This window comes from Nuphar pumila, chromosome 9, assembly GCF_984573655.1.
Source record: "Nuphar pumila chromosome 9, dmNupPumi1.hap1.1, whole genome shotgun sequence".
Taxonomy (NCBI): Eukaryota; Viridiplantae; Streptophyta; class Magnoliopsida; order Nymphaeales; family Nymphaeaceae; genus Nuphar; species Nuphar pumila.
The window spans coordinates 49477434-49504646 of NC_143257.1; the positions used below are offsets into that span (position 1 = coordinate 49477434).

The following is a 27213-nucleotide window of genomic DNA, read 5'->3' on the forward strand; positions in this document are numbered from 1 at the left end:
ATGGGATCAGATTGAGTAAGTGAAGCTCGCAGCCATACCTTTCCACCAGATACTATGGTTCAGCCGACTGCACCAAATATAATACTGCTCATATATATACACAGTATTCTTGCCACCCGAAAAAAGAAAAAAGGATTTGAACTGCCAAATTCTCTGGTTCAGACAATAAGAATGCAAACTTCATGTCCACAAGTTTGGGAACCAAACAAAAGAATGGCTTACTTTGTGAAGGGTGTGAGTACCTCAAAAAAATCAGAATGAATTCCCAGTGATGCAATTGGAAGTCATGTAGGATGATGAATATATATGAAAGCCCCATCTCATGTATCAGATTGTTTCAGGACAATATGAAAGAAAAGAAGCTTCTCTACTTTATGTCTTCTATAAGAAGCTCCTCCACAATGAATGGCTCTGAAAAAGTTCTCAGCCGGAATCAGAAGCAACCCCTTATAAATAAGAATGATTTAGTTTAAGCCTTAAAGAATGGCATAACTGAAACATATATACACCATGATAACTGACTCGTAAGCAGTATTTATTAATAGCAGTATGCTACCCAAGCAACAACTAAAACATTATATAAAAAGACTAGTCAAGTGGTATAAAATTATACACTAAGAGGTACAGTAGAACAGGGGCTTCCCATTCTCAGCATGCTGAAATTGATATGGATAAGTAAAATCATCATTCAACTTCCCAACTTTTATGCTTGCAATTCTTCAACTCTCAGCTTCAGAGCTTCCACCTTTCTTTCACCAACTCCTGCAAAACCAAACATTTCCAGTCATTCTTCTCCCTCTTTTTCTTTTTAAGCCAAAAACAGTGACAACTCAGCAGATCATGCTTTTGTGGCATGTGTGTCTTTGCAAGTGAGAGAGAGAGAGAGAGAGAAATTTCCCAATATAGAAATATTCAAAAAAGAAAAAGAGAGCAAAAAGCAACACCGAATTTCATATAAGCCAAGGGACTATGTCACATGGATATGGATGGGGGAATGTGGATGCACTTAGTATGACATGGATGTTTTCAAAAATTAGGACATAGGGACATGGTCATAAACACATACACACAGGTGTGTGTGTGTGTGTGTGTGGGGGGGGGGGGGGGGGGGGGGGGTTAATTCTTAACCTATAGCAATAAGACATGAATATCATCTCAAGTGCAATCTCTTGAACAACAATTCAAAATCATTATAACTGAAAACATCAAAGAATTAAACTAAGTTAAAATTAAAATGTAACGTAACTCATGACAAATTTTAAAAGAAAAAGAATGCAAGTGATTACAAAATAAGCAAACAAAATCACAAAAGGAAATAAATAAAGTTAATGGCACAATGTTCATTATGTCCGACACTTTGACTGTGTCCATAAACTGTTCTGGTGTGTCCAAGTGTTGTGTCATGTCAACATGGGACATGCATGCTAAGTGAAGTGTCCATGTGGCATAGCAAGGGAGTTCATTGTAAACTTTTGCACCATGGTCCTTCAACCTGTGGTTTCAAAAGAAAAAAACTCAATATGACCAGGTAATCAATAATGACTCCGACCATGGATGAATCAAACTTGGACCACAGAAAGGAAGAGTGAGTTGACAGCATACTGAGTAATGGACTATGTCAAGATTGAGCTTTTATCACTGTATTTCCCTTGCATCCTACAAATCCAATCTTCATCTCAAAGTTTATTCACGACACAAGGTACATACTGCAAGCTTCAACATGCACCACGCAAGGGTAGAAAATCGCGTGATTGAGTATATAAAGGTCATTTCAAGATGCCAGTATATACTTAGAAGCAATGGCTGCGGATGAAGTGATCATACTCAATAAGATGAGAAAATGAATATTTCATGGATTAAAGACTGCTTAGAAATGAAAAAGAAGCATAAGCCTCTGCAGGCTTTTGTTTTCTTTTCCAAATTCATCAATGATAAGCTGCACTCTTTTATACGGAGTTAACAAAGAGCACTTACATGTCTAGCATCATCAAGAAAATATATTCCACACAGCTTAATGAGTACGGATCCTTAAGACCAGTCATCTGAAGCATTACAGAGAATCATTGAACTAGCTGCAGACTGGCTAGAACATAACACAAAATGCAAGAACAAAAGAACTCAGCTAAGTTCTCCCTTTCAATTCAGACATAGTGGTTGTTTTTTTTTTTGTGAGGGAATTCAGACATAATGGTTGTTGTCAAGAAACACAAAACATGCTTCCTTAATAGCATGAACAAAGTCATACAAAAGTATGTGTTAACATTAGTTTACCAATACTCCACCAAAAATTCATTCAATATATATCTCAACTTATTCTGATATTCCATGGATTTCAAAAGAGCACCAAATAATCAGAAAATGTCTTATTTTGTAGATAGTTCCACTAATGCACTCAGAACAACATTAACTGCCCATTTATATCACCAGAATGTGCTGCCTAACTGTCTTACAGATAGGGACTACTTTAGACAGTATAAAATCATATTATGTACTCACTAACTGCAATTGACCACCAAAATTTTTGTTTTATATATCATATAATATCATGGCAATGTACACTAGCATGCTATAAACCAAGCGAAATGGACAACTATCAAGTATATCTAATGTATATGCACCTTTGGCAAGTTATGAGTCAAGGCTTAGTGTCTTTCTCACAATATTATCCACATGCTAACCCAACTTGTCTCTGTACTTATTTTTGTTACTATATGATTAATCTATTACAAGTGGTTGGACATAATAATAAAGTAGTACAGACTTATGATCATACTCACAACCATATTATAACCAATGTTTGGTCATAAAATATAAGCACTTAAAACTGTGTGGAATGAAATCTATGATATTATACATCATGGCGATGAACCAATACCCCTCGAGAAATCTTGAGTTTTTACAAGTTTTGTGTATTAGCAGTAATCAATAAAAGAAGCTACACTCAAATTGGGCTAGTTACTTCCTTTTCCACATAAGCAAGGAAAAATGATCTAATGCAAAAAACATGATCAATCAACCACCATACATCTAGGATCAAAATGGCAAACATAGGATAACAACAAAAGTTCATCGCTATGGACCAAATAAAAAGGATAGCTTTCAAAATCAATAATGGTTACTTAATGAAGCCATTCACACCATGATACCAAACAAAAGAATACAAGTTACAAGAACAACTTTTTTTCCAATAAACACAATTAGGAAAAGCTAACAGAGTTTTTGGATCACTTGCATTAATTCATCACTCATCACAGCAAACTTTTCCAGCATAAATAAGGAAAGCAATATTACTCCTAGCATGCTTCCAACATTATAAGTTCCCTCAAAATGGTAAAAGATGAAAAAGAAAAAAAAAAACTCAAAACTATAACGAACGTTAGACTTTCCTCCTCAAATCACAAGAAGAATAACTCCCCAAGGGCAATAATAAGGTTGTGCATTGTCCAGAAAAGAAGTTATCGTCATTGTGCTGTTGTATGTGCAAAGCCAGGGAAAATTCAGGGAATTTAAGAAAAAAAATGAAGTCTTTCAGAAAGAATCTTCACATGTAGCAGCAAAAAAATGTGGGACCTTTTATCCATCAGTGACTGCACAGTCATGCAATCATTCTCCATTAGCAAAGCAAGTATCTTTCTAACATCCGCTTGCTACAACAGTTGTGAAAGGGATAGTGGAGACAACAGGTCGTCTGTTTGAAGAGTTAATCTCCAGTGTCCACATGAAAAGATAAGCCTGCAATTTAAGCTCCAAATACACAAAAACACTATACCTTACCAAGAATACAGCAAAGCAAAGAGTCCCATTAGTTGCCCTTCCAAGCTTAAAACATACAGCTACCAAGGTTGAATCATCCCCACACGCCACTTCTAAAATCGCAGTTCCAATAACACAACAACATCAATGTAACAGAGATGAACACATAATATCATGCAAAAATTACGCTGCCAATTGAGATACTATCAAATCCCATGCACCCAAAAGCAGAAGATATTCTTTGCTTCAATTTCATGAATGCACCTGATTGACGACCCCGTGAAACAAATTTTCCCCAAACAAGTTCATCAAAGAAGAGAATTCTATAAAGATGAACACCACTAGCACCAATCCGAATGCGCAGGTAAATTTCTTTTTCAAACATTGGAGGAAAACATACATTTTTCTGCTTCACCCACTTGCGCGTGTGACAGAGGCGTCAATATCCTTATCGCCTTTCTTTATCCTGGCGATTTCCGCCTGAGTCCTCTCTAACATCTGCCTCTTCTGCATCTCCAGGTCCCTCTGAAACTCCATCCTTATCTTCTCCAACTCAATCATCTGCTGCCTTTTGCTGTTTTCAATCTTCTCGTAGATCTCCCCAAACCTTTGGATCGACTCAGCCAGCATCCCGAACGATGCGGCATCTTCGTCTTCCCCCTCCTCTTCCGCGCCGGCCCTCGCAGGGTCTGGTCTCACCTTCTTCGGTGGTGGGAAATCAGAGTCGTCATACTCATCCTCCTCTCCGTCATCATCATTCTCCGACCCCGACCCCGACTCCGAGCTATCCCCCACCTTGTCAAGTCCGTTCGCCTGGTCCATATAAACCCTAGAATTCGCGAACACATACTCTCCGGAATCGATCCCGCAGGCGAGCGGCTGCAGGGAGGGCTGCGGAGGGGGCGGGGAGCCCATGAGCGAATCCATCCGCTCGAAGTAGACCCACCGGCTGCTGCCGCCGCTACCGGATTCGACGAGCTTCGACTTCTCCCTCTTGTACTTCTTCTTCAGCGTGTCGAGCCGGTTCCGGCACTGCGCGTCGGTGAGGCGGATCTTGGCGGCTGCCGAGACCTTCTCGGCAACGTCGAGCCACTCGTCGGAGCGGAGGCTCTTCCGGCCGAGTTGCACGAACCGCTCGCCCCAGACGTCGAGCAGGGCCTGCGTCGCCGCCTCGGTCCAGTCAGCCGGCGACGGCCGACACTCAAGCAGCGGCGGCAGCGATCGCTTCGACCGAGGGGCGAACTCGTAATTGAGCTTCTCCGGCCGCTGGGCGTACTCTCCACCGCCGCTGCCGCGCGACGCCTCCTCGTCGTCGTCGTCGTTGATCTGGGGGATCTGCTGCGGTTTCCGGTGGCGCTGCGGGTCGTCGTCATCGTCTTCTTCGTCGTTGTAGCTGGAGCGATTGCCAGCGAGGGCAATGGGGTTGCGGACGGGCAGCTTGGGGCGGTGGGAGGAGGATGAGTGGTGGTGGTGGAGGCCGAGCGGGTGCGAAGGATTCGGAGGGTACCGAGCATCGTCCTCCATATCGTCCATCATCTCTCTTTCTCTCTTCTGTTTCTGATGACGATCTTGTTTGGTCGTTCGCTTATTTCATGAAAATGAAGGGACAAAATGAACAGAGACAAAAAAAATTTATTTTACTCTTCTTCTTGAGAGAAGAAACTCTAGGGGTTTTTGAGAGAAAGGGAAGAAGAAGAAGAGAACCAGAGAAGGATGAAAGGAAGGTGGGGATCGTACGTGCGAGAGGATGGATGGGGGAGGCCTACAACACGTGCGGGAGCTTGGGGCCGTTGTGGTCTACGGTGGTGGACTTTACGAATAGTAGTCACGATCTTGGTATATATCGGTTAGGGAAAATTCCACGATATTTTGAAAAAACGAGTTTTCGCGGGAAAACTTCTGAAAAATATTAGTGAATATAAATACCTAAAAATATATAAGAAATAATAATGAAAATCTAAATACCTTAAAAACTGGGTAAAAAGTTCTTTTATCACGTTATTATCAGGTTAAACGTACGATGCTTTGAAAATATCGGGGTTTTGGGTATAATATCGTCCTTGTGATAATTTCAAAACATCTACTATATGAAGAAAAGAGGAATTAAAATTAGGCTAATTTCTTGTTAGAGAGTAAAATATGCATGAAAAAGAAAAAGAAATAGAATAATAGGTAAAAAATGACAATGATGTTTTTAGCATGAAATATTGCCGATAAAAACATAAATATCATGATAACATCGTGAAACATTCCATAATATTTTGACTATTTTAAAAAATAACCAATGTTTATCAAACCACAATAGGCACAATGGCATAAGCTTAAAACGGTAATTCATTTGCCACAAAATCCTCAAGGAGATTTTTTTTTTGTTCTCTTGAAAAATCTTAGTAAAAACAAACAAAAAACAATTGCACTGTACGGATAATTTGACATGATTTCCTAAAAACCTTATAATTTCTGATATTTCTCTTGATGTCTAAACTCGCAAATATCCAACATCATTAGGACCCTTTTACCCTTTGCAATTGTGAATTTATGCATTATTGCGATAGAACTATATCGCTCGTCGGCTAGTGCAAACACACACTTAAATCTAGAATCACACATTTTTTTATACAGACCTCACGAACTCGCATAAATTTATTTGTGAATTTTCAGTGAAATTAAAACTACCAAAATCGCAAATATTCTACCTTTTTTCTTATATGTCAATATTTTGCATAAATATAATTGTCAAACTCCAATTGCAAATATCTTATTTTTTCACATATACTTCACGAATTCACATAAATATGTGTGAAATGCCATAAACAACAAATTCATGAATATCTTACTTATTTGCATATACTTCACGATCTCGCATAAATGTATCTGTGAATTTCTTTATGTCGCAAATATTGTACTTTAAGTATTTATGAATTTATGACAAATATGCTATATTGCTTATTTTTTATGAATTTATCTAATCATATATAAACCTGATATGGTCCCTAACCTGCTTATTTTCGCATAATCTACGATTTTTTTATCTTTTGTCCCAACCAGTAGTCCCCAACCTGCTTCCCTTTCGACAATTATTTTTGACAAATATTTTCGGTAACTATTTATAGGTGGCACTTCATCATTGTCAAACCATCGATGACGTGTTTTTTTAATAAGCACAATGTTCCCTTTTGTTTAACGGTTGAATCAAACAGTACTCTTTTGTTAATTTAACAGTTGAATCAAACAATATTCTTTTTTGTTTTTTTAAATGCTTTTCCAATATTGCCATCAACGATGACTTGTCTGATTACTCATCCTCGCAGATAGTTTGTTTATTTTTTGCAATGTTTTCTCAATATTCTTTGTCTTGTTATTATAGAAAATTTTGAATATGTTTATGAATACAATATGGCAAATAAAAAGACTGTGACGAAGGGGTCCACACTTACATTATCTTCTAGTGTTGTAGCACAACAACAATCAACGAAGAACTGCAAACTGGGTCATGCTGATAATTTGCAAGCACGGGTTAGTGTGCAGAAGTGGGTAGATAGGGAGCCACATCCAAAGCCAAAAATGTGAGTGTCTCACATTTTTCATGAAAAATGCATCCTCGATAACTAGTTGTGCTCAAATAGTCAGTTGCAAAAAAAAAAACTTCATTGTCATACAAGAACAATTATAAATTTCAAAGTGACCCATATCTAAGGCAGAATGTACAGAAAGTTTTGAGCAGTTGTAAACACCCCAAATTTTCACCCTTATTCACAAACACCTGCCTCCTGCCACTATGACTCACTCTCTGCAGTCTTCGGGGAACCAACTGGTCGATATTTGAGTCAGGGCTATTCATAGCCCAAATTTTACAAAAATTTCAATACTTCATCTTGCAATCAAGATTTAATATCTCTTTTGGCTCGATTTCAATCATCAATTCTTACCTCCAAACAGAAAAGTCCAAATCTTTATCTCTGCCAGGGGTACGGGACTTCAAATCCCTCATTCAGGATTTACATTTTGCATATCATCGCATGTCATTTCTCATCATTTCTTATCATCATTTTATGGTGTTTCATTGCATTACATGGCATTGCATATCATTTTCGAGATCCAGCACTCCTGTTTTCAAAATCTTTCATTCCAGATTCGATTTTAAAACTTTTCTTTCAAGTTCAATTTTAAAACCTGGGTTTTGAATCGACATTTTTCATTTGTTAACCCCCAGGATCTTATTTTCTTTAGAAAAATAATCTAGATTTGTTTTTAATTGATTTCAATTCACAAATGAGACTCATTTAGGTAGTGTCGCTTCTTGATTCCTTTACTTATCAAAATTCTCAAAAATTCTCGAGTCCTAGTTGGGTCAAAACTCTACCTTTTCATCTTTTTTTAACCTTTTCAAAACTCTTTTTTTTTATTTTAAATCAAAGGTGATCTCATCCCTTGTTCATTTCTGACATTTCGGCAAAAATCTCAGAGTCCTAGTAGGATCTGGACTCTTTTTTCAGAGTCCCAGTCGGATCAGGACTCTGCCTTTTACCACCATTTTTACCTGCTTTTTGAGAAAACCTTCAAAATCTTTCATTTTAGCCCAAAATTTTAGAGTTCCAGTTGGATTAGGACTCTTTTTCAAGAATCTCAGTCGGATCAGGACTCTGTTTTACTGCCATTTCTACCTGTTTTGATAAAACTTTTCAAATTCTTTTGTTCTGGGTCAAAAATTTAGAGTTTCAGTCAAATTAGAACCCTTCTTCATATTTTCGGTCGGATTCGGACTCTATCTTTTGTTGTCATTTTTACTTTTTTTCAACCAAATCTTTCAAAATCTTTTGAAAGAAGTTAGAAACTTAGAGCTTTAGTTGAACCAGGACTCTATTCAAAGAGACCTAGTTGGATCAGGACTCTGAACCCAACCAAAATTTTGAGAGAATCTTTAAAAAATCTCTTCATTTATCTCTCCAGAAACCAAAAATTTTACACTTTTATCACAGAATTTTAAAATTTTGGGACTCTATCTTAGAGTCCTAATCAAATCCGGACTCTATCCCATAGTCCTAATTAAATCAAGACTCTATCCTGAGTTCATTTTCTAACTTCATTTTCACCTGTTTTCAAAAGTTCTTTTTAAAATCTCATCATTTGCTTTCTAAAAAATAAAAAATTCTCAGAGTCCTAGTCGAATTAGGACTCTTCCTCAGAATCCTAGTCAGAACACGACTCTGAATTGGACTTCAATTTTCACCTTATTTTCACCTGTTTTTCAAAATCTTCTTGTTTGTTTTTTCAAAAATAAATTTTTTTAAGAGTTCTAGTCAAAGTAGAACTCTGTCCCCAGAGTCCCAGTTGGATCAGAATTCTGTTCTGATTTCACTACTTGTTGCCATTTTCACTGGTTTTCACAAATTCTTTCATCTGTTTTTTTAGAAAAGACCCCAAAACTAGAGTTTCAGTCCGATCAACACTTTGTCTAAGAGTCCCAATCTGATCAAGACTCTATTTTGAATTTTGTTTCTACCTTCATTTCCATTTTCTCTATTTGTTTTTCGAAAATTAGTCTATTTTGCAGAGTTCTAGTTGATTCAGGACTCTATTTCAGAGTTTCGATTGAGTTAGAACTCTAACCCTGACTGTATTTTTACTAGTTTTAATAAAATCTTTCAAAAACTCTTTCATTTGGCTTTCAAAAACCTAAATCTTAGAGTCTTAATTGGTTCGGGACTCTGGTTCAGAGTTTTAGTTCGCTTAGAACTCTATTTTTAAAACCTTTGAATTCCATCTATTGATTTTAACTCATTTTCAAAGTCATTTTTAGTCTTTATTTCAATTTTTCAAAACCCTGATGTGGGGCCCACCCAGTTGGCGCCATGTCTAAAGGAGTTCTGACCCAGTTAGTACTATGTGTCATTTTAAAACTTTCAATTTCAAGTCTACTTTCAAACCTCTTTTGAAAAACCTCTCATTTTCAAGTTTTAAAATCATTTTTGAAAAATCAAGTGGGGCCCACTCTGGGTGGCGCTACATTTGAAGAAGTCAGGGTTAGACTAGGGTTAGTCAGCATCTCAGTTAGATTAGAGGTTTAGAAGATTCAAAATTAATTTTTGAAAATCCATTTTAACTTTGGTTTTTAACTATTGTTTTTTTAAGTTTTAAATTGGAGTTTTAAAAAACCCAATGTGGGCCCACACTAGGTGGCACCACATTTGGAGGTCTTTTAAGTTAATTAGGAGTTTAATTAGATACTAATTAGGTTAGTTAGGGCTAGGAGTAGGATAGTAATCTCCCATAAAAATCGCCCCCCACTAATAGTTTTAGATAGAGTTTTAAGGAAACAAAAACTTTCCAAAAAAAGAAAACCTAATTTCTTTCTATTTAAAGAGCCCATAGGGGGGGTCGACCCCTATTCCTCTCTCTCTTATTTTCTTGAAACTTCTCTCTCCTCCCAGCACCTTCTTCTTCCTCCTTGCAGCTGCAACTCCCAAGGTAATATTTTATATTTTCCTTCCATGTTTTATTAATTTTTTTATGTTTTTACTAAGGATTCCACCATTGCCGCCCCTCCATTATTGAATTTTGAGTATTATTTTCATCAAAGAACCTCAAGATCGGTCCAACAAGATTATCTAACTCTATTTAATAAGGTTTTCTAGGATTATAATCCGTTGGAATCGTTTAGAAATATATTTTTTATGTTCTTAACCAATGAAATATGAGATTTGCCTGTTAAATGGGCTAAATCCATCTTTTCAAGGGGAAAATCAAATTCAACCATGGATACTTTAGATTTTTTATTTATTTTCTTATCATATTAGTGTTTATTTTATATATTTCAGTATCAAATCAAATTTTGTTATGTTGTTCATGTATTTTTTTATTGATTTTCATGTTTAGATTAGTTTTTTAGTGTTTTATTGGATATTCGTGTGTTTGATTATAGGTCTATAGAAATCATGCTAGTTTATGTTTAAATATGGGTTAAATTTTTTTGATTTTTTTATGGTAGGTTCACAGATTTGTCAGTAATTTCCTATAAAAAAATCAGATGTTTTTGATTTGGAAACCTTGTCAAAAAAATATAAAGTTGAATCATGATTCCTGACCCGAGAAATCACTATTGATATTCATGTATAACTTTCAGATGCAATATCTCCAACATCCAAGGTCTGATTTATGATCCATAAATTGCAATAGCTTTGTCTCTTTTTTGTTATTTTTCCTTTGTCATAAGGTAGAATCGGTTTCTCATAACTTGTTACATCCCGTTTAAACCCTAAGTTGACTTGTGTCAATCGTATCTCCCTAACCGAAGATCTGATTGACGATCTGTAAAAAAGAAATTTTTTGTCTAAGTGTCTGCTATTCACTTGTCAAATTTTAGAATTGTTGAAAGTGATTTATAATTTTTCCTTGTTTTCGAAATCAGAAGTACCTATTTTAATATATTTTATATTCATTAAATTCAAGCATAGATTGCCAAAACGATATCTCCCTAAACAGAGATCTGATTGACAATCTGTAAAAAAGGAAAATCTCTAATTTTCTGTCTAATATTTCTATATAAAATATTATGAATTTTCACGATGATTTGATCCCTAATTCGGGTCTGACACTGTGATAGGTACATGCCTGCGGGTAAAAAATCACATATTTTAGGGTTTTATGCAATTTTCATATTGAGATAATGTTAAAAATAAATTATTATGATTTTAGTTTAATTTTAGGGTTATCATAAGGTCATGTGTCAATTTTTATTAATTTTGGAACTCATTTGATGCTTGAATCAATTATATTGCAAAATAGGATGGCCGTAGAATCCCGAAACACTGGCAAAATCATGTTTTTTTTATGATATTTCTGTTTTTTTTTATAAAAATTCATGTTTTTAGGGTTTATACATATTTAGAATCATGCTAAGACATTGCATATTCGATTTGGCTTTGATTTGAGTCTTTTTAAACCCTAAATCCAAAATTTTACCAAAATATTTTTCGAAAACCCTGATTTCAATGCCATAGTCTTATTTTCAGGGGTATTTTTATCAATTTCCCCTAAATTATGAATTTCAAAGTTATTTATCTTTATTTTTTCTTCAATTTTACATCCTGTTTTATTATGTTTATATAAGGAAAAACATGGAAAAAGGCTTATATCTGGATAAATCTAGTAATTTTCAGATATTACTGGATAAATCCAAAAAAGCCAACATATTTTTACTAACAAGTTTTCTAGTTTTGCACAGATATTCAAGGTTGTATTTCTTTTATTATCCTTTATTTAAATTCAATTAGTGATGTAAATTAATTATAAATTTAGAATAAGAGTTTAAATTTCTGCTTAGGATAGGATTACATTGCATATAGTTTGCTTTCGTAAATTCAATATCTGATGTATGATTCATGTACATTTTTCCAAATCTACTATGGTTGACACGAATATAATGTGCACAAGCTCTTAGGGAGTTGACAAACTTGGTGGAATTCGTATATATGGCCATAGTTAGAATACGAATGAAACCTAGATTTGTGATCTTCGTATCAGCCACATTCAGCCCACACTCTTAGGCTAACTTCGAAATGCACTGCATTTCCCAAAAAGATTTTCTCAAATTCCTTAGGAAATATCTTTCAAATCCATATTCATTCATTCATTCATTCATTTCATTCAATTTGCATCATGAAGGTACTCCAAACAATCACATGCTTTTATTTCAATTCAGAGAAATCGATTTTCTCAAAATTTTCTAAGTCCTCAGAAATTGATTTTCTCAAAAACTCTGAGTTTTCAAATGATATTTCAAGCATTTCCCCAGAATTATCACTTTTCCAAAGTATTTTCCAAGCACATTTCAACATTCCAAGCAAACATCATGTTTTTTAAACTTGCATTTTTTTTTCAAAATCTCATAGCACATGCCTGCTTCTCTATGCATTTTAGGAAATAGAGCATGATTTAGATATTTGAGCCTAGTTAATGCACACATTGATCCTTGGTTCAATTACCCCTAGTAAAGGTGCCAGGAATGATTGAACCTCGTACTGATAGGCGAGTCCCATTCTACAAAATTTTCCCACAAATTTCAAAAACAGAGGCGAGTAATTTTCAAAAAATAATTTTCAAAACTTTGGTCGAGTTTGACTCGCAGAATCATTTCTCTCTCTCATAGAGGGAGAAATTTTTTTTGCTATGATAACAGGTTTGGCGATCGCGATGAGACCTGTCTTCACCTAATCAAATGTGTGCCTTAGCTCAGTTCAATTATCAAAATTGTGTTCTATAAAATGTCAGCTTTTATTTTCTGATATCATGTGAACCTAGGAGCCTAGACTTGAACCCAACTGACATGGATTGCATGTAGACTAGGCATGGTTTGGTAGGACTAAATTGAGAAAGAATTTTTCATGTTCACATAGACTTAGGTCTCATATAATCCTCCTCAATCTAGGATCTGTATGAAAACAATGTTTGCTTCTTCTAAGTTTTCAAAATTCTACTTCTTTTGGTCTTAGAGCCTTATGATTTGCTTGCATGTGATCATTTTTTAAAAAAACACCCCACCTATTTCTACCCGGTCTTCACATTGCTAGGCTTTCTTTCAGAACCATAGTTCGAGACAAAGCCTCATAACTGGGCCACTTATTTGGGCTGACGCCCCCCTGCCACGTACCAAGGGCCATAGTCCAACGTATATCGGTAGATGCTCAAGGATGTTGGGAAAACACAAGCCTAGAACTGGAGATAAATTTTTATGCCACATACTTCGGGTTTCGACTCGAGTATATCGACATAGCATGATTAGATACAGTTGATTTGAGCCTGGAGTCAGAATTAGGATCATACAACTCTTTCAAAATTGATGCATTTAGAGTCAATTTTTTAGGGAAATGTTGTATGCGCATAATTGTTTGTGCAGTATATGATGTATTGTAATCATTTTTCCTTTGTTTTCCCATATTTCCCCAATTTTTCTAAAATACTGGATGATTTTCCAAAATACCTCATTTTCGAATTTATGAAGCATTTCTTGCTATTTTCTCAAAACCTTGGACAATTTTTCCCAAATTATCTATTTTTTTCTTAAAACTCCAGGTGATTTTCCATCCTTTTGTTCTTCTGGATATTGAATTTCTAACTTCATTTTTATCCTGCCTACATTTTTTCAAAAATTCCTGTATTTTCCTAGGTCTTATTCAAATTTCTTCTATTTTCCAGTTCGATGGCATTCAGTCAACTCGACTCTGTCTTTCCTGAGGGTCACATCTCCTATAAGGTGCGACAAAGTCTTTCGAGCATCAAACTCTTAGCACCGAATCTTTCATTTTCTGGTGGTATTATTCATGGCTCAAGAATTTCTCTTGTATGTTTCTGGACCATCTGAGCAATTGTAAGTTAGAACTGACATCCGCAGTAAGGAAGCAAACAATCAACAACATTTTGATCCATGCACTAGCAGAGCGATGGAACCCGCGCACTTGTACATTCTGGTTCCCATGGGGAGAGATGACCCTGCTGATGGATGAATTTTCAAAGATCATGGGATTGCCTAAGCGAGCCGGTCAACCTGGAGATACATTGGAGCAACAATTTTTGATCAATGTCAAGGGTCTAGATCCCCGAGACGCTCTAGCTCGCATGGCAGGATGTAAGTCTTGGCCACTGATTAAGGAAAATGGAAACGAATATGTGGATTTGCTCGAGATCTACCGACAGTATGGGGCATTTATAGAAGTCAGTTCACTATCCCGAATAGCTCGAGAGAGAATTCAATACGCAATGATCTTATGCACTGTGGGATGACTTTCTTTTCAGACGGACAAAATTATGTAGACATCGGGATAGTTCAGCTTCTGTGAAAGTGGAGAAGTCGACAGACCAGTCGCCTCTCTATAGCCATGGTTGCACTTGCTTTCTTGTACCGAGGGTTGACTCATTTCACACTCGGAGAATCAATTCTAGTCGAAGAGTGCACCTATGCTTTGCAGTTCTGGTTCCTCTAGCATGTGCCCACTAGAGCCAGTTCATTCAGATATAATGCTGAAAAGCTTCTTTCAGTTGCACGATACCGATTCTTGATCGATAACCTTCAAGAGAAAGAGGTCATGTGAAACTACTTTGATCGTCAGAAGTCATCTCCCAGATACACTTATGCATATGACAAGTGGTTCAAGCTACTTGGCCCATTCTTCTGCACTTACTACTATCTAGAGCGATGCGTCAGACAATTTTCTCAGAGGCAGAAGCGTGTAGAAGCTCGACTACTATCAGGAATCATGCTAGAGTTTGATCTCACATTAGTGCAGTGGTCCAGAGCATACCATTCTGCCAGATATGGCTAGGATTCTTATGTTACCCTCACTTTTTTTTCGGGTCCTCGAGTGTTTGCTAATTATCAGGAGTGGTGAAAATTTGTCTTTCCCCTTCCTCTTTGTCAAGCTTATTATTCATAAAATCATGTTTTTCTTCAATAAAATTCATTCAATTTTCATTCTATCATGGTTTGACGACCTCACCTAGGTAACAAGGCACATTTTCAGTTATTTATTTTGCAAAGAATAACAACACAATTGTCGTGACTCCAACGATGACTCAGTCTCTAGTAATGGGATATTCTTCCAATTGTTTACCAAATTCCCAACAAATATTTTCTTCTTATTCAAAATTATCTCTTAGAACCTAACCCTTAGTTTTGCCCAAGAGAGCATTTACAATTCTTCATGGTTTTGACAAGGTCCGACAAGAAGACTGCACCCATTGATCACTCTTCCGAGTCTGAGTAGGAAATGTCGTCTCAACGATCTTCCAAGCACCAGGGCCGACAAGACAATGATGATGTTGATCCTCAGATGTACGCCCTTTTTCAGAAAATGATGAAAAAGATGAAAAAGATGATGAGTGAACAGGTTGGAGCTAGCTCAGAGAAGATCTCTACCAAGAGGAAGGCCAAGGGCCGAAAACTGAAAAAGCAAGTGAAGATGTCTAAAAAGCATATCCAACATGAGGATACATCTGATGAATCAGAATCAGTGGGTGATACCGATGAAGAGTTTGAGACTCAGCAGGTATTTCGCAAGTTGACTCAGGGACAGGGGTCAACCCACAAATTCAAAGAACAATCTGTCAATGAATCTGACTAACCACAACTCAGGAATGTGGTCAAAGATCTGCAGGCTCGCGATAAGGGCAAGAAAGTCTTCACAAGCAAGAACTTCTATGATGGTCTCGACGGGGATGATAATCTTGACAATCTCCCCAGAAAGTTTATCAAATTTGATGGTTCTGGTGATCCAAAGGCACATCTGGCCATGTTCTTCGCTGAATGTGCAAAATTCAAGCGAGACAATCGATCTCTCTTCCTTTGTTTCCCTCGTAGTTTGAAGGAAATAACTGCAAAATGGTATTCAGAGCATGTCAATCCCATCTAGCTGAAAGAGTTTGACAAGGTGGTGAATCTGTTCATCGAACTATTCCTTTTTAATGTTGAGGCACTTTCGACTCTCAGCCATCTCTGTGGCCTCAAACAGAAAGAAAATGAAAAGGCCAGAGATTTTATTCATCAATGAAGGTCAGCCTGTAACAAGATGAAAGACTCAATATCAGAGGGACACACTTTGTCATTAATCCTGAGCAATTTTTCACAACCTTTGAGAGGTCTCATTTCTACTAAACCATCAAGAACGTTCATTGAGTTGACGAAGCGAGCCGAACGACTCGAGCTGAGTATGGAAAATAGAGTCTATGAGGGCTTCACTTTTGCCAAAAAAAAATAATCAGAATGGGCAGAAAAAAGGTTCATTTCACCCATTCTGTTAACAATTACAGGAGCTATCACAAAGAACAAAAGAGGGACTACTGTTATGGTGCAGGGGGTTCGAATCCTCACAAGAGTGATCAGAAAGGCAAATTGATCCCTCAACACAACAAACCACTTCCGCTAGAGCAGAAACTGAAATCCCGTGAAAAGGTGAAGCATGAAGGATGAAGTTATAACAGAAAGTTCACTCCTTTGGATCAATCCCTCGAGGCCATACTCGAATGCATGCTATCTAAAGAAATGGTCAAATTGCCCAAGATGGTCGATCCTCCTATCCCCATGAAAAAGTTCAAAGATCAATTTTGCAAGTTTTCCAGGATAGTGGGACACAATACTGAGAACTGCTTTGTTCTAAAAAACATTGTTCAAGATTACATAGACAAGAATCTCTTGATAGAAGGAGATGAAGATGAAAAGATGGAAATTCTGAAACAGCCATTTCCTCATCATTCCGCGGCAGTTATCTCTGAGAAACTATTTCAGCTGCAAGATCACATCAGGCCATGCTTTAACAGAGATATACAAGTTCAAAATCGGGTCCTCGTATTACAACAGGCTCAGTCTAATGCTTAGAAGATGAACCTCATTTCAGCCTTCGCCAAGATGAATGTCTCTGCCAAACCCGCCAAAGTATCCCTTGAGGTTGCCAGAGGCATTCCTGAATTTCCCAAGCATTTCATTAAGTTCATCCCACAGAAAGGTGAGACATCTGCATCAAAGCCGATAACTACCTTATCCAATGTCTCAATTCTGAACTTAGCACAGGCTTCATCCAAGCATCAGCAAGTGTTGGATGATTTATTACGGAAGATCAAAGTGAAGCCCAGTACAACTCCTGAAGATATGGCCCAGATCGTCAATGAGGCCATGACTAATGCTCTGATTACCTTTTCAGATGAGGACATGCCGAAGCCTCATGCATTTCACAACAACGCTCTGTATGTTGTGATCCAAACCAGAGGAATGACCGTTTCTCATGTGTTGATCGATGGAGGCAGTAGCCTCAATATATGCCCTGAAATGACAATTAACGCTTTGAGCATCAAAGAAGAGGAATACATCCCGGACCCAATCACCATCTACGGGTTCGACAATCATGGTCAAACAACGAAAGGAAAAATCTTCCTAGAAATCTTCATCGATTACTCTGTCCATTCAGCCCTTTTTCATGTGGTTAATGTGCCACCAACATATAATTTGCTGCTGGGGCGAACATGGATTCACAATACAAATGCAGTATCATTAACTCTTCACCAATGTATAAAGTAGTCAAAAGATGGTATGATCACTACTGTCTTGGGGGAAGATCCAGAGCAGAGGCTTTCACAACCCATGATTTCCAGACCCACTTTCACTGCCGACATCCCTAGCATTAGGGAAATTGATGAAGTCAACCTCGGAGAAAGTCTGGGCATACTACAGATGGCAGAACCACTAAAGCATACCGTGGCCATAACTCGATGGAAATGACCGCAATTCTTCAAGATTGGAAGTCGCCTAGATTATAGCACTGTCAAGGATCATCCCCTATTTCCACAATTTATGAAAGTCGAAAAGAGATTCGATCTGTTACTGAAGCATGGCTGCCAGCCCTTCAGAGGCTTGGGCAAGAATGAAGATGGCCGACTAGAGCCAGTAACCCCTGATCATCATCCTCGCAGAGCAGGATTGGGTTTCACCAGCAAGAGATCACAGAAGCATCTATTGTCTTTTCCTTTCTACTCTTTTGTTTTCTTCGCATAAGGATGATATCCCATTTCATTTTGTCATCAATCAATTTAATTTTTTAATAAAGTTGCAAGTTTTTTTTATCTATCTGGATGCCATCTGTCTTCTCATTTCCTGTTATATGTCTTTTGCAAATTTATCATCATTTTATTCTCTTATGCATTGAAGGAAAAGTGACAAATCAAGGAAAGACAAACGGGATTGCATCATCCCATAAAAACAAGACAAGAAATTGGAGAAGCACTAGTGTTATCAATTTCTTGAATGATTAAGGAAAAATATGGTCAGGATGACTGGTCCTCCTTTTCATCTTCAATAGGAAGATTTTTGTTGATGCAGTCCTGAACGGTGTTCTTGAAGACAAAACAATGCTCGGTGTCGTGACCCATTGTCCGATGGAATTTGCAGAACTGATCTTTAAACCTTCCCATGGTCACAAGAGGATCCACCATCCTGGGAAGTTTGACCATCCCTTTGGCTACCATATATTTCAGAATTTGCTCGAGCGGTTGTTCTAAGGGAGTAAAATCGCGGTCATATCTCCAATCGTCATGCTTCAGTCTTCCTTGGAGCTTTAATTCTAATTGGACACTTGAGGGAGAGTTGTCATTTTGCTTGTCCATTTTATCCTTTCGACTTGCGAGGTCATTTCTCTCTGGGTTTGGGTTTTCTGGGCGTCCAATATGATTTTTTTACCTTCTCTTTTGTTGTGGCCATTGTTATTTCTAGTGGGATTGGTAGAAAATGTGGAGTGAGCCTTCGAAGATCTTACTGTATCTTTTGTGAGCATGTATTCCAAAAAACTCTCAAGTATTTGATCCAATGGGGCCATCTTGCGGTCCTGATTTTGATGATCATGTTGTACCTCTTGCCGAGTGCTTGATTTCTACTAAGACTTAGCAAAGACAGTCAACTGGTATTCTTTCTCACCTTCAACAAAGAAATTCTTGTTGATATGGTCTTGGATGATATTTTTAAAGACTAAATAATGTTCAATATCATGCCCCGTTGTTCAATGGAATTTATAAAATCGATCTTTCTATTTGCCTTTTACGAAAGAAGGATTAACAATTTTTGGGAGTTTAACCATTTCTTTGTCCAACATGTATTCAAGGATCTTTTCAAGGGGTTGATCTAGAGGAGTAAATTCGCGATCGTAACTCCAACCATCATGCTTTTTCATCTTTTTCTGTTGACTCAATTTTTCACTCTGCTTTGAAGACTTTTTTTTTCTGATTTGTATGATCTCCCTTGTTATCTTTGCAATCGCTGCGGTTGGCATCGGTGAAGAAGGTGGAATTTGTCTTCTTTTCTGAATCTTGATTATTCCTGATGGGGGTGATGCCATCATAGAAGTCTTTGCTCCTGAAGACCTTCTTGCCCTTGTCACGGGCTTGCAAATCTTTAATCATCTTGGCCATTTCCTGCACCTGTATTTGGACTGGATCATCCATTGTTTGATTTTTCAATTTATAGGTTGTCCCTTGTCTATGAGGGGATCTTTGAAATGCTTGCTGGACTTCATACTCTTCATCAGTGTCACCTATCGATTCTGATTCATCAGATGTATCCTCATGTTGGATATGTTTCTTGGATATCATCAGCTTCTTCTTCAGTGTTTGGCCCTTAGTCTTCTTCTTGCTAGATATCTTGCTAGAATTGGCCTCTGCTTGCTCTGCCATAATCTTACTCATCATCTTTTGAAACATGACATACATCTGGTGATCAACATCATCATTGCCCTGCTGTTTTTTGTTTTTGATAGATCATGAAGAGGCCATTTCCTGTCCTGAGGCTTGGCGAGTAACTGATACGCTGAACGGGTGTATTTTTTCTGTCGAACCTTTTCTGAACCATATAAGGGTGCAAATACTCTCTGCAGGGCAAAACTGAGGATTAACTACTGAAAATAGTTTTGAATAGGAAATATTTGTTGGATATTTCGATTGACAATTTGAAGGATGTCCCATTACTAAGGACTAAGTCATCGCTGGAGTCACGACAATTGCGCTGCTATTCTTTGCAAAATAAACAACTGAAAATATGCCTTGTTACCTAGGCGAGGTCGTTAAACCAAGATAAAAATTAAAGGAATTGTATTGAAGGAAAAACATGATTTTATTAATAATAAACTTGACAAAGAGGAAGGGGATAGACAATTTTCCACCACTCTTGATAATCAGAGGACACTCAAGGACCAGGAAAAATAGTGAGAGTAACAAAAGAATCTCAGCCATGTATGGCAGAATGGTATACTCCAGACCACTGATCTGATGTGAGATCGAACTCTGGCAAGATCCCTGATAGTAGACAAATTTTTATGCGCTTCTGTCTCTGAGAGAACTGTCTGACACACTGTTCTTGATGGTAGTATGCGCAGAAGAATGGGCCAAGTAGCCTGAATCGCTTGCCATATGCATAAGTATATCTAGGAGGTGATTCTTGATGATCAAAGTAGTCCCACGTGACTTCTTCCTCCTGAAGGTTATCGATCAAGAATCGGTATCGCGCAACTGGAAGAAACTTTTCACCATTGTATCTGAATGCATTGGCTCGGGCTGGCACATGCCGAAGGAACCAAGATTGCAATGCATAGGTGCACCCTTCGACTAAAATTGATTCTCCGAGTGTGAAACGGGTCAACCTTCGGTACAGAAAAGTGAGTGCGGCCATAGCTATAGAGAGGCAGTTGGTCTGTCGACTTCCCCACCTTCGCAGAAGTTGAACTATCCTGATATCCATGTAATTTTGTCTATCCGAAAAGAGAGCCAATCCCACAGTGCATAAGACCATCGCATGCTGGATTCTCTCTCAAGTTGTTCGAGATAGGGAAGTGACTTACACAAATGCCCCATACTCTCTGTAGATTTCAAGTAGGTTCACATATTCATTTCCATTCTCTTCTATCAATGGCCAAGACTTGCATCCTGTCATGCGAGTTAAAGCATCTCGGGGATCCAGACCCTTGACATTGATCAAAATTTGTTTCTCCAATAGATTTCGAGGCTGACCAGCTGGTTCAGGTAATCCCATAATCTCTGAGAATTCATTCATCAACAAAGTCATTTCCCTCCATGGAAACCAGAAGGTACTAGTGTTCGGGTTCCACCGCTCTACCAGTGCGTGGATCAAATTGTCGTTGATTGTCTGCTTTCCCACTGCAGATGCCAGTTCTAATTGACAACCGTTCAAGTGGTCCAAAAACATACGAGAGAAGTTTTTGAGCCATGAATAATACCACCGGGGAATGAAGGATCCGGTGCTGAGGACTCGATATTTAGGAAGACCTTGTCGCACATCGTAGGAGATGTGATCCTCAGGAAAGGCTGAATCAAGTTGACTGGATGCCATCAGACTGGAAAACATGGAAACTTGGAATAAGACTTAGGAAAATACAGGAATTTTGAAAAAGATGCAGGCAGGATAAAAACGAAGCAGGAAATTCAAGATCCAGAAGAAATGAAGGATGGAAAATCACCTGGAGTTTTGAGAAAGAGAATTTGGAAAATCGTCCAGGGTTTGAATAAAACATGAATTTTTAGACAGTATATGGAAACAGATGGAGAAACTGGGGATTTTTGAAAATTGTTCAGTATTTTAGAAAACTTGTGGAAAAATGTAATAAAAGAAACTGACATTCAATCACATCATGTACAAACAAGTATGCACATACAACATTCTTTAAAGGCTGACTCTAGATGCATAAGTTTTGAAATAGCTGTAGGACCTTAATCCTAACTCTAAGGTTCAGATCATTTGTGTCCAATCATGCTATGCCTATATACTCGAGTTGAGGCTCGATGTACGTGGCATAAAATCAATTTCTCCGGTTCTACGTTCAAGTTTTCCAACATCCTTGAGCGCTTGTCGATATATGTTGGACTATGACCCTTGGTACGTGGCAGGGGGCCGTTAACCCAAATAGGTGGCCCAGTTGTAGGGCTTTGTCCCAAACTATGGTTTTGGAAGATAGCCCAGCAATGTGAAGACTGGGTAGAGATAGATGGGTTGGTTTTTGAAAACATGAGCACATGCAAGCAAACAGAAGGCTCTAAGACCTAAAGAAGTAGAGTTTTTGAAATATTTAAAGAAGCAAACATTGTTTTCAATCAAACCTAGATTGAGGAGGGTTGTATTAGACCTAAGTCTATGTGAACATGAATAATATCTTCTCAATATGGTCCTACCAAACCATACTTAGTCTATATGCAATCCATGTCAGCTAGGTTCAAGTCTAGGCTCCTAGGTTCACATGATATCATGAAATAAAAGCTGACATTCCATGGAACATGATTTTGACAATTTGAACTAAGTCAAGTACACAATTGATCAGGCGAAGACACGTCCCATCACGGTCGCCAAACCTGTTATCATCGCAAAATTTTACTTTTGCAAGTCAAACTGACCTTTCAAAAAGATTTTGAAAATAACTCGCCTCCGTTTTTAAAATGTGGGATAATTCTGAAGAATGGGACTCGCCTGTCGATACGAAGTTCAACCGTTCCTGGCGCCTTTACCAGGGGTAATTGAATCAAGGATCAAAAGTGTGCTTAGCTTTGCTCAACTTGTCTAAATCGTGTTCTATTTCCTAAATGCACAAAGAATCAAGCATGTGCTATGAATTTCTGAAAATGCAGATTTGAAAACATGATGCTTTGAATATTTGAAATACTTGAAAAATTCTTGGAAAAGATGTTTCTTGGAAAATCCTGAATCATGGTGAAAGTATTTTTGAGGAAAATGAAAATCGGTTTTTTAAGAATCTAGAGGTTTTGTGAAAATCGATTTCTAAGGAATTTCAAATAACTTTAGAAAAACTTGATTTTTCTGAATTCAAACTTTGAAATTGAATATATAACTTAGAAAATCATGATTTTAACTTGATAAATACTTGAAATACAATTTGAAAGCTCAGAGTTTTGAGAAAATCAATTTCTGAGAAAGACTTGAGTAATTTTGAGAAAATTGATTTCTCTGAATTGGAATTGGAATTTGCAAATGAATGAAATGAATGAATATGGATTTGAAAGGCTTGATTTTGAGGAATTGAGAAAATCCTTTTGTATTTTTGAGAAATGCAGTGCATTTTGAAGTTAGCCTAAGAGTGTAGGCTGAATGTGGCTAATACGAAGATCACAAATCTGGGTCTTATTCGTATTCTGACTATGGCCATAAATACGAATTTCACCGAGTTTGTCAACTCTCTAAGAGCTAGTATACGTGCCATTCGTGTAGACCATGGTGAATTTGTAAAAATATGCACATGAATGACAAACATAACAGTTATATATCAAAGTTCAAACTATATGCAATGCAAATCCTAATCTAAGCAGGAATTAAAATTCTTATTCCAAATTTAACCATAATTTACATCACTAATTGAATTTAAATAATTAAAAATAAAGTCTTTAATATCTTTGCAAAACTAAAAAACTTGTTAGTGAAGAAATGTCGGCTTTTCTAGATTTATCCAGTAATATCTAGAAATTACTGGATTTTGCTAGATATAAGTATTGTTCTATGATTCCCTGAGATAAAAATAATGAAATAAGAAATAAAATTGAAAAAATATGACAATGATATTTGAGAATTCGAAATTGAGGTCAAAATGACCAAAATACCCCTAATAGCAAGACTATGGCCTTGAAACCAGGGTTTTCAGAAAGATATTTTGTAAAAATGGGGTTTTGAAATTCAAATAAGGATAAATCAAACATAAGATGACATGATATGATTAAAAATATGAAAATTAGGGTTTAGAATTTTGAAATTGAGGTCAAATGACCAAAATGCCCCTGATAGCAAGACTATGGCCTTGAAATCAGGGTTTTTTGAAATAAATTTTGGTAAAAACTTTGGATTTAGGATTGAAATAAACATAAAATTGATCATGAAACATACTAATATGATTCTAAACATGAACAACCCCTAAAAACATGAACTTATACACGAAAATCAAGAAATATCATGAAAATCATGGTTGTAGCAGTGTTTCGGGATCCTACGGGCACCCTATTTTGCAATTTGGCTCATCTAAGCATCAAATGGATTTCAAAATTGATAAAAATCGGCATGTGTAATACTTGTAACCCTAGAATTGAATTGAAAACAGAAAAAATCAATTTTGACAAAAATTTTAATTAAGAATTTGCATAAAATCATAAAATCATAAAATTTGCTATTTTTGCCTATGGATCTGTACCTATTTCAGTGTTAGACCCGAATCAGAAGTTAAAACACTATAAAAACTTCTGAAATTTTACATAGGTAAACTAAACAAAAAAACAGAGAATCTCCTATCTACAGATCAGAAAAATTAACTTCGATGAGGGAGATATCCTTCCGGCAATCTGGACTTAAATATAACGAATATAAAATTGATTAAAATAGGTACTTTCAGTTGAAAATATAGAAATAAATAGCATACTTAATCAAAAGTTTCTGAAATTTCAGAAGTAAATAGTAGACATAAAAATAATGAACTTTTTTTTTTTACAAATCATGAATCAAATCTACGGTTGAAGATCTATGATCAGTACAAGTCGGATTAGGGTTTTGATAAATCATAACGAGGTTTAAAACATGGATCCAACTTTTTAGCAAAGGAAAAATAACAAATAGAGGCAAAACATTATGAAAATTTTACAATAAATAGCCTACATCAATACAAATCCACTGCATTTTACGGATCTTGAATCGGATATCGGGTGAAAGAAATAACGCAACTGCAAGTTACCTATGAATTTCAATAACGATTTTAACGATTGAAAATCATGGTTCAATCTTTTATTTTTCTGACAGGGTTTCCGGATCCCAAAATATCTGTTTTTTTTACAGAACCTCAATGACATGTGTGTGTATCACATATAAAAAAATCAATAATTTCTAACGAGTATTTCAATATGAACTAACATGCTTTCTACAGAGCTAAGATGAAAATATACAGAAATCTAGGAAACCCTAATAAAACATGATTTATTTAATAAAAACAATAAAAAAAATATATAAACAGTAAAATGAATCTTATTCTTATGCTGTAATACATGAAATAAACAGTAATATGCTAAAAAATAAAAATAAAATAGGGATCCATGGCTGGAATTGCTTTCACCTTTGAAATCATGGATTTAATCCATTTAATCGGATAAATCTCATGTTTTCTTGGTTAAGAACATGAAAAACATACCTCTCATCGATTCTAATGGATTATAATCATTGAAATCACCCTCAAACTGAGTTATATCATCTTCTTGGGTCGATTTTGGGGTTCTTGGATGAAATCCATGGTTAAATCCATGAACACAAGAGTTCCCATGGTGAAATCTATTGAAAAATCATAAAAAATAATAAAATAATATTAAAAAACTCACCTTGGGGTTGAAGCTTCAATGAAGGAAGAAGAGGTGCTGGAGAGAGGAGGGATACCATGAAAATTTGAGAGAAAAACAGTCCTTTTGACTTCTTGAAGTCCCCTTTTTATAGGTTTTCAAAAAGTCACTTAATTAGGGTTAATTAAGAGTTTTTCCTTTTTTTCAGGACTCTTTCTAATAAATCCACTAAGGACCAACGATTTTCCTAAAGGATTCTAACCTAAATGAACTCTAATTAATCCCTAATTAACACCTAATTAAACCCCAGAAAGTCCAAATGTGGTGCCACATAGTGTGGGCCCACATTTGTTTTTTTTTTAAACTTGAATTTAAAACCTTTAAAAACCAATGATTTAAAACTTAAATAAAATAAATTTTCAAAATTGCTTTTGACTCCTCTAAACTCCTAACCTAACTAGGACAATGACTAACCCTAGTCTAACCTTGACTTCTTCAAATGTGGCGCCACCCCGAGTGGGCCCCACTTGAATTTTCAAAAATGATTTTAAAATTTGAAATTGAAAGAATTTTCAAAAGATATTCAAAAGTAAACTTGGAATTAAAAGTTTTAAAATGGCACAGAGTTCCAACTGGGTCAAAACTCCTTTGTATATGTGTGAACACCCCAATTTTTTCAAAGTTTTGTAAAAATGATCGTTTTGCCCCTAACCCCATTTTCTGAGAAAATCAAAGCAATTTCAAAGCTAAACTTCAGATTTTCTGAATTAAATTCCATATTGGTATATTCAAAATTAATCCCGGATCCAAATCCAGTACTTTAAATCCATATTTTCTCAAAATCCGGATTCAAACCCATTTCTGAAGAAATTTTCTCAAAATAACTTTTTAATTCTCAAAAAATTCCCTTTTGTAAATATTTTTGCAAAAACACAAAAAAAATTAGTTTTAATCTTTGTTTTCTCACAGACTTTAGGATTTTATTATAAAAACACAAAAAAAAATTTATTAAAAGATAATGCAAAAACCAAAAAAATTAGGAAAATTATGAGAAAAATGAATGAGTTTAAAACTTTTAAGTCAATTTTGCTAAAAAAATCATTTTAAAAACATTTTTTATGAAAAACTTTTGAAGGAGCCTCTTTTTGGGAAAAACAAATTTTTTTTTCCAAACCCTTTCTTTCTTCTTCTCCTTTTCTCCCCTTCTCGGTTTCCCTTTTACGAAACCCTTGAAACCCCTCTTCTCGGATGGCTTCCTCTCTCCATCACCCTCCATCTCCGAACCCCCTTTCTCCGCCATCGATGCCTAACGGCACCTTCCTCCTCCAACCGATCCCTCCTTCTCGAACCTCCTCCTCCCCTATAAAAGAATCGCGCATGGGAACCCTAGATCATCCAACTTCTACCTCTCCACGTTTCTTCTCCCTTCTCTCGGTCACCACTTTTTCCACCTTTCCCCCTTCTTCTTTCTTCTTCATTCAGTTTCAACCCACCGTGGTCTCTCATCCCCATCATCCTCCTCCTTCCTCCCTCGAAGCACCTGCAATCACAGGTAAGTGACCCCTGCCTCTTTGATTTCTAGAAATCCCCTTTCCCTTTCATAGCATCGTC

The 27213-nt window shown here is 36.7% G+C and overlaps 1 protein-coding gene across 6 annotated transcripts; it reads right to left on the minus strand.

Moving 5' to 3' along the window:
- Window positions 1–521: 521 nt before the first annotated feature.
- LOC149828586 (trihelix transcription factor ENAP1-like) lies at window positions 522–5513 on the minus strand. Of its 6 annotated transcripts, XR_016434304.1 has the most exons (4): window positions 4154–5513; window positions 3775–3866; window positions 3571–3688; window positions 522–762 (listed from the first exon to the last, which is right to left on the minus strand). XR_016434304.1 is itself a non-coding variant. In XM_090017646.1 (2 exons), exon 1 carries the CDS (start codon window positions 5287–5289, stop codon window positions 4165–4167), a length of 1125 nt encoding a protein of 374 aa, XP_089873772.1. In that variant the 5' UTR covers window positions 5290–5513; the 3' UTR covers window positions 522–762; window positions 4154–4164. The 6 variants fall into 6 exon arrangements, 1 of the variants encoding a protein (XP_089873772.1); XR_016434307.1 differs by lacking the exon at window positions 3571–3688 and having other exon boundaries at window positions 3775–3863; XR_016434305.1 differs by lacking the exon at window positions 3571–3688 and having other exon boundaries at window positions 3770–3863.
- Between the last annotated feature and the right edge of the window lie 21700 nt (window positions 5514–27213).

Excerpts from the sequence above, each read along its gene's own strand:
- LOC149828586 (XM_090017646.1), bottom strand. The coding sequence starts at position 5,289 with ATGATGGACGATATGGAGGACGATGCTCGGTACCCTCCGAATCCTTCG.